Source organism: Trifolium pratense, linkage group LG2 (genome assembly GCF_020283565.1).
Source record: "Trifolium pratense cultivar HEN17-A07 linkage group LG2, ARS_RC_1.1, whole genome shotgun sequence".
Lineage (NCBI taxonomy): Eukaryota > Viridiplantae > Streptophyta > Magnoliopsida > Fabales > Fabaceae > Trifolium > Trifolium pratense.
In genome coordinates this window covers 19722862-19733651 of record NC_060060.1, presented here as the reverse complement: position 1 = coordinate 19733651, position 10790 = coordinate 19722862, and the positions used below count along the sequence as shown (strand labels likewise).

General features: G+C 33.1%; 1 protein-coding gene across 2 annotated transcripts; it reads right to left on the bottom strand.

Moving 5' to 3' along the window:
- Positions 1 to 2895: 2895 nt before the first annotated feature.
- Positions 2896 to 8430, bottom strand: LOC123903899 (copper methylamine oxidase-like). 2 transcript variants are annotated; one of them, XM_045953583.1, is made up of 12 exons: positions 7919 to 8430; positions 7053 to 7162; positions 6419 to 6727; positions 6127 to 6239; positions 5709 to 6039; positions 5405 to 5620; positions 5083 to 5319; positions 4752 to 4937; positions 4529 to 4669; positions 4167 to 4435; positions 3581 to 3662; positions 2896 to 3309 (listed from the first exon to the last, which is right to left on the bottom strand). In XM_045953583.1, exons 1-12 carry the CDS (start codon positions 8025 to 8027, stop codon positions 3187 to 3189), a joined length of 2226 nt encoding a protein of 741 aa, XP_045809539.1. In that variant the 5' UTR covers positions 8028 to 8430; the 3' UTR covers positions 2896 to 3186. The 2 variants fall into 2 exon arrangements, with proteins under 2 accessions (XP_045809539.1, XP_045809540.1); XM_045953584.1 differs by lacking the exon at positions 7919 to 8430 and adding an exon at positions 7373 to 7396.
- Between the last annotated feature and the right edge of the window lie 2360 nt (positions 8431 to 10790).

The following is a 10790-nucleotide window of genomic DNA, read 5'->3' as shown; positions in this document are numbered from 1 at the left end:
CTTGCATTCTTGTAAGGTATGTATGAATGTTATAGGTTTTTCTTGTTTAGGTTTTGGCGTTGTTTTATTTTTTGTGTTTCTAATTTTATTAACAAGTTATTTAATTACAAATTGTTAATACTTAACAGATTATTTTTTGCATTCAATTTCAACCATTTGGATCTTACAATTTTCAATTGTTCTTCGAAGTCAACATTCTACTTGACAGGTGCTATTGTTCTCTACTTGAGTATTTTTTTTTTTTGTTTCTATATGAAATTTAGAAGATGTTGCATAAGAAACATTTATCTGGTAATGAAAAACGAAAAAAAAAAACGAAAGGAAGAGCTAATAAAATCACAACAAGGAGCTCTTGAAAAATTTGTTATAAAAAAGGTAGATACCCAAGAAAATTTGGCTAATAACAACAACAATGAAAATTTGAATGGTCAAACGAAAATTTGGATCATGAAAATGATGAAGTTGATGATAATTCAATTGTTCCTAATGATGTGCCGAACGTAACTAAAATGATGAATTTTTTTTTTTGTTTCCATCTGAAGCTCAGAAGATGTAAATTTTTATATTTTTTTTATATTTTATAAAACTATTATTATTTTAATGCTTTTTTTTATAGTATGTATTAATTATTGTCTTGCTGTCTTTTTATTTTCCCTTTAATAAAAAAAAAAAATGAAAGAAGTTTTTTTTTGGCCTATGGTCCATAAAATGTCAGGAACGACACTGGTATGAGTATGGTATGTGTTATATCGACACTGGTGCAAAATGGTCAACAAATTATACACCATCAAATATGAGGTCAGTGATAACAACAACGTTGAACTTGAACCCATCATTCCGTAGAAAAAGGTGAATATTATTGGTAGTGCTATTCTAAGCTTCCTTTGAATTTTCTAAATTCCTATTGGTAGTGCTACTCTAAAATAAAAGAGACGAAAATATGACAATAAAGATAATAATTGATCGAAATATATATAAATAAAGCCAAGATTTTTCCATAGAGCTTTCTAGGAAGTTGGAAGTTTGAACTTAAAATTCATTTTTGAGCCCGTATTCCATGTTCATCATTCCGAAAATTTCTCATCCCACCTACCCACTTTCTCACCACACTTCTAAAAATTCCATTTTTGCCCTTGGTCAAAAAATTCGGAACGCGTTTTCCGAATTTTTTTAGTTCAAATTTAGAAAAAATTCAGAAAACACATTATGAAGTTGTTTTTAAAGGCAAAAAAAATTCGGAAAACGCATTCCGAATTTTTTGACCAAGGACAAAAATAAAATTTCCAAGGGTGTGGTGAGAAAGTGGGTAGTGGGATGAGAAATTTTCCATCATTCCGTTCTCTTTACATTGTTGTTTCTCAACACGCACGTTGCAATAAACGTGATGATATAAGTTACGTTTAAACTAGAACAACACATAAGCAACAAAAATGTACTATTGTTATTAGAACAACAACACAAACTTGTACACTAACTATGTGTCGACATTGGAATACGATGTGTACATGATGATGATGGCATTGGTCCACAAATCTAGTGAAACAAAATAGACAAGAATATTAAGACATGTACATGATGGTGGCATTGTTAGATATGTACAAAGAACAAGACAGCGAACACTCTTGCCAGATAATAAGACTTAACTTAGTTTTCTGGCAAAACATAAGTACAATATAGGAAAGACAATTTTTAATCAACAATTTATTAATTCAACTTTTATTTCGTAAATTATTTTAGAGAATTCAATTAAATACTTTTTTTTTTACAAAAATTAAATACTTGTTTGTTCATATAAGTTATATTGAAAAATAAAATCTAAACTGAACTCTATTATGGCTCAAAATGAGAATGAGTGTTATTGAGCCATGTTCTCTAGTCTAGAAGCTCCCATTCCCTCACAAACTTGGCAGTGACACACACATATGATAGTGACCTCTACATAATACTACTGACACATATAATTATAATTATTAATTTTATTTAGTTAAATTATTATTAACATTGATGTGTCAGTGTAGTTGGTGTCTATTTTTGTGTTTGTATCGCAGAGCCATCTAATAAAAAAAAATCGACCAATAATCTTTTCTATTAATTTACATTCTTGGTGGAGTACAATTATAAAAAGGATTGATTTTAGTGACTCTTGATTTAAAAGGTTTATTCAAAAGTTTAAGATAAGTGATTTGGTTGAGACAATACTAGAAAAAAACCTTATTATCAATCAATAATCAACCAATAAGATAATAATGTAATAATGCTTATGATGGCCAACAACATCGCTAATATAGTGATTATTAATAAATGTGTATATATTTTCAAAATAAAAAATAAATGTATATAATAAATCAGATATATCAATTAAAATATTCGTCATATACCAATTTATTTTGGTACATAGATGAGCCTTAAACTAGGCGTATATTCCATAATTCGACTATCTTTGGTACACATATAAGCCATCATGATCATAATCAAACCAACACACGATGAGTAAGCACCTCAAGGAAAGTTATGTGAATATACTGAATTTATGTCAATATTAATTGAATAAGTTATGTGAATATACTGAATTTATGTCAATATTAATTGAATTTTTAAAGTGAAAAACCTTATATTCTGTACTTTTATAATAAGAACGTGATATCAATTTGGAAAAACCCTATTACTCTAGTGTCATTATTATAAGAAAAAGTTTGTTTTTTTACGTAAATAATGTATATCATAAATCAGATATATCAAATATTCTATGAACCTAAAAAATAAATTATTAAATGTATATTTGAATTGACGGTAAGTTTGACAATCACTAATCTATGTGTCACGATGATTTTGACAAATGCTACACTTTAGAAATTCAATAAAATCATAGTATTAATGTGATTTCATCAAACTAACTGATTCGAAATATGCCTTAAATATTATAATTTTCCATTGAGATCAGATGCATCACAGCTAAATAGAAACTCTTAAATATCCCCCATGAAGCTTAACAGTTAACATTTAATTAGTTTAACTAGCAAGTAATAGAACTAAATCAAATTGTTGCACACTCACTGACACACTGTGTTAAGAGTCTCACATTAAATGAGATACGACCTGAAAATGTATCTACATCGACCAACCCAAATTTCAATATAGCTCACTCAGATAGGATAAACATAACAATTGTTTATACTTTTAGCTCACTCAGAGCTTTGCAATGAGCTCATTCTGAATGGGCTTAGCAGGCATTCCAATCTCCTTATCATCCAAATCACCTGCACTTGGGGGAACATCTACAGCTGGGGAGCAATTGAAAAATCCATGTGGCTGCATCATGAATAACATAACTAGATTAATTCCAACATTATCATCAGAAAATCAATATCAGTTTAATACCAAACAGGCAAACAACAATAAGTTCTACATGTGCTTCTAAAACATGCTCCAACAGACATATGCCAAATATTAGTAACATGCTCCAACTCTGGAACATATTCTGTCTTAGTAATATCATTTTTCAAAGTATTTTAATTTAAATATCATTTGAAATTTGCACAGAAAGAATGGAAATGAAATAAGTTAATGTTGAGATGAATACCATAAGCATAAAACCAATGCGTTCCACTGGCATAACAGGCCAGTCTTCCAATCGTGGAATGTGTGTCACTCCAAATACATACCTGCAACATTTCACAACTTCAGATAACATTTCATAAAGAACATAAATAAATCTGAAATATGTCTTCTAGTCGTCCAAAGGTTAATTTTGTAAAATGTGTTCTAGTACACGAAAAGTCCCACATTGTTTGGAAATCGAGGCTTAAAGTAGTTTATAAACACACACACTCTTCAACTCACTGATGCGCCTTTTACAATGACAAAACCGTGACCGTGAGGACTATGCACTGACGGTGTACAATATTCTTACACTGTCATCCAATAGGAACCCATCATCTTGCCATGTAGGCCTAATTTGTAACCGTCTTTTAAAGATAACCACCAAATACTCTATTTTTATTGGATGTCAATGTAAAACTAGTTTACACTGACGGTGCATATCATTTCTTCTCATACATGTATATAATTGGTTTACACTATCAATGCATAGCTATTAAACTCTACTTAAGAACATGTGTAAACTGCAAAGTATCAACCCTCGCAGAAATAGAATATAGTGAACTAACCAAAGAACTATATCAGCTTCTTCCAGTGATCTATTTTGCTTAACCCACGTAGCCAAACCATCTCCAACACGCGGATTTTGATTAGGGAACTCTCCTCCAGGATGCATTTCATTGTGAACATAAGGAGTGACCCAAAGATTGTGCTTCAAGAAAGCTGCTCTCCGCAGAAATTTGGCTTCTGAACCAGCTAAAGGTAAACAGTTTGAACCAGGTACTAGCCTGTAACCTGTTAGCTGTCCGGTACGGTTAACCATCCGTGTGTTTCTAACCTGAAACACAAAATCCACTTGAGCAACTATAGGTGCAAGCTATCAGTGTTTCTGTTTAGTAATTTTTATATAAAACTAGTTGAAAAAACATACAATCCAATGTCGAGCAGATAAAGGGTTACAATCACGCATTGCCTCCAATTCTGATTTGAGCAGTTTCTCCTCGGCATAGAATGCATTGTTGTGAACGTTATTCTTTCCCGGATCTTCAACTTTGACATCCACCTCAACAACCTGAGAAGGGAAAGGTAGGATATATCCGTTCGGGATTTGAAATTGAAGACTTTGTAACTGAAAAATAAAAGTGCAATCTGACCTGATTAAATGCTTCACCGGGCTTGCAATCAACAGCCATATCCATACGAGCAACAAAAAAGTGTTGGTGGACAGGCGCATATAATCCCGGTGCAATAGTCGTGCCATATTTTCGAGTTTCACCTGGTTGCATTGCTCCTAAGCTGAGAATTCCTGTGAGCTTTACCTCAGCTTCTATTTTCCCATCCTAAAAGAAGGAAACAAACGAATAAAGTATTAGAAGACAGCCAATTAGTCTGCTTAAGTTTGAACATTGAAAATTGTTGGAATTAAGCACATATATATACAACTTAGCTACAGAATCAGATAAATGAATTGAGAATATAACTTGCCTGATAAAAGTGCCAGAAAAATCCATATTCATAGTTAGCTACAGTGCATATAAATGACACTGTCAACCTTCTAGACCTTCGAACTTCGGCCAAACCTGTTCTCCAATCTTGATGCTTCCACAAAATACCATGATCCTCTTCATGCAAGCAAACACAATTCTCTATTGTTTCAACACCTCCGGTAAAGTTTGTGAAGTGAGCATCAAAGTACTTAATATAGCCTAAACAATCACAACCCTGCAATAACGACATCTTGTAAAATAACTTTATAATTTCATCTAAATCCAGAATGGATAATAGTTTAAAAAAGAATATAACCGACCTTCTTGAGAGAATGAGCATTTTTACCAAGACCATCTTCTCCGGCATCAAATGCATTCTTCCTATAGTGGGGATCGTTTGGATCTCCGTATGGGACCACCATTTCAACAAAACTCAACCTGTGTGCAACTGGCCTTCGCCCTCGACTTCCGTCAATATATGCCACTGAATAAATAACCAAACCTTCCCTAGGAGTGAAACCAATACGGAAGTTCCACTACAAAACAAAAGGCATTTACTTTTACAACTTTACGGTACAGCTTCTATGAATGAGATTTTGAAAAAGTACATATATAAACAATCACCTTCTGCCATTGAATAAAGTGCCCGTTAACACGAAAGCTTGGACCTTCAGGCTGAATAATCTGTAAGGGTTTCACATCACTTCTATCAACCCCTCCCCGAGTTTCACCGGAAGTATAATTTCTTAGTGGATCAGTAGGTGGAAGGGGGATCAGTTTGCGGTCTTCAAACTCAAGAACAACCATATTTTGTATGTCAACAAGTATAGAGATTCCTTCAACAGGACGGGCATAGCCATTTTCCATAGGGCAGTCGCTCTCACTTCTACAAAAGATTAGTGGTTTCGCAAGCCTGCGGTTCGGAGCATCAGCTTCACTGTGATATCCAACACACCTGAAAGTTTCAGCCTCTCACATATTAGGCATTTCTGAAATTATTTCTCATAAAATGTCATTCAAATAATCTCAAAGGAGCAATTACCAGGCATCCACCATTACGAGATCCATATCCTCAATCCCTCTTCTCTTCATTGCTTCTCGGAATGCAGGGAAGTCCTTCACAACAGCTTCACATTCAGCATACTCCATAGCATCCTGCAAGTTTAGGGTAACACAAATGTATCTTCATATGAAATTAATGGATGTAAGGACTTGAAGGTCAGCAAGGTAGCTGCAGTAATTATGACAAACTATTTATTTAGTTGCATTCAAATCTACAACAAAAAAGCAACACAATTTTATTCCGAGTATAAAATTAAATAGTAAATATTTACCATTGGTGGCTGAACATTTGGCACAACTTGAGAAGAAATTACTTTGCCCCTGTGAGGGCCACCTCGAGTTGCTGCATGAACTTCTCGAAGTTCGACAATCCATAAGCTTGTCTCATTTGACCTTTTATTGTAAACAACTAGCCGTGCTTTCCTTGTGGGAAGTTTAGTAGGAACCATAGGTCCTCCTCCTTTGGTCCTAGGGAGCAATGACGGTTGGAAAGGAGGAAAGAAATATGCATCTGCCAGTGCAACAACTTGCTTAACAGGTTCTACTAAGACTACTTCAACAAAGCGCATGCTATCCCTCACCTAAATAAGGTAGCCGAATAACCTCATCAACATACAAACAAAGCACACAGTGCAGACAATGTATAGACTGTTTGGGAAAGCTTGTGAAAACAACTTATGACATGTCCATAAGCTGTTTTCAACTGATTTCCATAAACTCTCTAGGCTAGCTTATGAAAATAGCTTATAGCTTATATGAATACAATTTGACTTTCTTTTATCTTTTGTTATAGAAATAGCTAATACATAAGCACTTATGCTATAAGTGCTTAACTATGTTGTTTATCCAAACAATAGTCTAAATTTAAGCTTAATCTACATTAAAAAAGTAATTAGAGCAATCTACCTCAGGGGTTGCCCCAGCTGCCCGAACAGTTGCTACAGCTACTGATATTTCAGCCGCAGATAGTGGATCTAAAGGATGGTGGGTTTGAGCTCTCATCATGACTGGGATACCTATGAAAGCAAGTAATCAAAATATATAATTTGATACAAGTACAACAAGGGAACGGATGATAAATCATTAAATTCTTCATAACAAGCAATGCTAATACAAATAAAAGGTCAACAAAAACAGGAAAAGAAGCAAAGTAATTGTGCTTGAGATATTAAAGCAATCTTGTGCCTTGACTTAAGACTAGTAACATAAGTTTTAAGTTTCTGAACCTCTACAAATTCATGTTAGCAACACACGTGAAGTGCCATGAGAAGAATACCTCAAAGAAGCCAAAAAAACATGTCTCTATTTCACATCACAATTTAAAGGAAAGACAACATACACAAAAGGACATCATAAACTACACATCAAGTTGACACAATAGAAAGTTCGTGACATTGTCCTTCGTATTGACAAGGAATATTAATACAATTATTCCAAAATACTAATAGTAAATATTCCAAACAAATACATAAACTCAAACTAAGTAGTAAATTTTGAACATGAAAGTTTCACATTCTTTAATAATTAATACAATTATCTATCTATCTTTTTTTGGGTTATCATAATATTGTTAAGGAGTTTCCACTGCAGTTAACTATGACTAATCTCTATCGGAGAAGCTGTGGAGCATACTCCCAACCTAATTCTTTTCATACGCAGGAAATAGAAACCCAGACCACCTGCTTATCTATCTATTCTAAGAAGAAAACAAACTTCTGGAACAAAGTAAGAGCAAAATTAGAACTAGCTAGAAAAGAGGGTAAAGATAAAACCTTTGGTAGTAGTAGGAGTTGTATTAGAAGCAAATGAATCAAGGGAAGTTGAGTTTCGGGTCGGATCTTGAGATGGGTCAGGCGTCGTTTTTTCCTGAGTTGTGGCCATTGTAAAGGGTTAGCAAGCTCAGCGTAGAAAACTGTACTATAGTATTCTACTGACATACAGCAAATGATTCTCTATCTCTCTCTCTCTGAAACTGCAAAGAAGAAGAAGAAGGAGCTGAAAGATGATTGTGTTAGTTTTCAACGCATTGAATGAAGAGAGATCACAAAGTGGTGAAGGGGTTGTTGCTTTATCCGTGAAGATTGAAAGCAATGTCAAAGTGTTTGCTTTTTGTACAGCATTTCTTCTTCCATGTTATTGTTTGTTTGTGACAAAGAAGAAAACAGCTATTGTACTGTTTGGGACATTGTTTTTGGTAATCAGCAGCAACCTATAAAGAAATAGACTGAAAATCCGAGGAAACTCTGGAATGATGTCATGTAAATGTGATAACTCAGTTATTAGCGGTTTAAATAAATGAAAATGTTAAGGTTTTTTCTAAATCATTTTTTATTTTGGGGTTGTGACCAATCAAATGTTGCTCATGTACTCAAGAGTGTTAAATAAATTATTTGTTTGAAAAAATTTAGAGGCAAAACTAATTGTTGAGGGATATATTTCATCCCTCGCCATAATTGTTTGAAGAAAAGGGAGATAATGTTGATAGCGGACGAGAAATATCAACCGATTACATTGCTAACTTTCACGTTTAATAACAGTATTCAAGATATTATCATGAATGAAATGTTGCTCATCACTCTCATAAGTAGGAGGAATTTGGCCTCGTGTATTGTTAAAACATAGGGTTGAAGATCTAGGTGGAGGTATGGCTTGTTGATGCTAAGAGTCGAGATACTCTCTCAAACCAAGTGTAGTAGCATGAATGAGGGCTTAACTTATATGTATGAGATTCTCTCGTTCGAGTCAAAAGAGCTAGATGGAATATTCATTTTGTTGAAGTAGATAGTTGAGATTCTCTTGTCCAAGTTAAAGAGTTAGGTGAGAATCCAATTTATTAAAGCCGATTTTTAGGACTCTCCCGTTGGGCAGAAGAGCTAGGTGGAGAATCTGACTCGTTGAAGTAAATGATCGGGATTCTCTCATTCGAGCTAAAGAGCAAGGTAGAGTTTGACTTGTACGATAAATATTGACTTCTGCATAAGGTCTCGACTAAAAAATTGTTAACAATTACATATGGATATACTTTGGATAAATGTTTGAGTTTCCCTGATGTTTCAACTTGGTTATTCAGCTCCCTTGTAATTTCATTAAGAGAGCTTGAGAAATGATTCTCCTTACTATGTAAAAATAAAACAAAGTCGAAATGAGTATAATTATTATAAATCATTGTGTTAATTTTCATATTGATATACTTAACTGTATTCCGATGACATTGTTTAATATTTTTCTTAAAATAAAGCTTAAGGAGAGTGAAAAAATTAGAATAATGCCTAATTGGTTTTGATGTCAGCCTTATATAGCCTTAAAGAGGTAATATTATAACTAAAATATAAGTAAAATTTGATCATAAAAATGAATTTATTTAGATCAAATTTTGAACCAAATACATAAAAAAAAAAATTAACTCATTTTTACTTATATTTTTAGGATGAAGAACAGAATATACTCATTTGCCACATCCGTAAAAATAAGCCTCAAATTTAATGGAATTCTGACAGAATTTGTTGATGAAATCATCGTCGGTCTCAATAAATTAATTTAATAGCACTAATATATGTCATTTAGTCATTTTCTCCCCTAAGTGAATTTGGAGCTTATGTTTGTTGATATGATAAGTTAGATTCTTTTTTTACAACAGTATGACAATTCACAAGTGAAGTGAGTTAGTTTATTTATAATAAATAAAAAAGAGTATGACAAGTGAGATGTTGAGGTGGTGTGACAAAAATAATGTATCAATGTTCACTGAATTATAATATTCGTTAATTCATTTTTTATGAATAGTTATAAGATTAATTTAGTGGTCAGACTGAAAAAATTAATGAGTGAAGTCATAACGATGGTTTCAAGTTCAAGATTTGTGGTAGGCGTAGGAGCTGGGTGAAGCGGCGGTGATACAAGTGCGCACAAGATTCATGGTAAAAATAAGTTCAACCACACATTTGTCACATTAGTAAAAATAAGTGTTAGGATCATACTAACTAATGTTTCTGAGACACTGATTAAGAAACTAAAAGAAATAAGTTTAATATTGAAAATAACATTTTTTATATTTTTTGGTGTAAACCATGTATCATCTATGCGTAATTGCGGAGATTAATCATTCGAGCCTTATGAGACCCAAATGAATGATAAACTCTTTTTAAAACTTTTAACATTACTACATGTTCAAATCAGAAATCGAATCTATGACATTGATTAAACTAAAAGAAACTCACATTATTTCATAAAATAAAAAAAAAACTTTTTATATTTTTAAGAGTTTGACTACGGGCCTCCCAAAATATTTTTATGGGGAAATAGTCATTTTGGTCACTCAATGTGCAACTCGCTGTAATTCTGGTCCTTGATTGAAGAAAAAATACAAAATAGTCCCTAACTCTACGATCCGTTAGTCACTTTGGTCCCTGACGTTAAAATTAACAGTTAAATTTACAAAAAAACTGATGTGACATTTTTTTGGAGACGCATGACACGCTAAGTAGGCATTAGTTGGACAAATGACCTGATGACATAGCGAAGGACCAAAATGACAGTAATTTTTTTCCCCATTTCTTTATCTTCTTCCTCTCATTCTTCTTCAACTTTTTCATACATTCATGTGTATGTCAAGAACATAAATTATGCATCATCAATGATTGATAT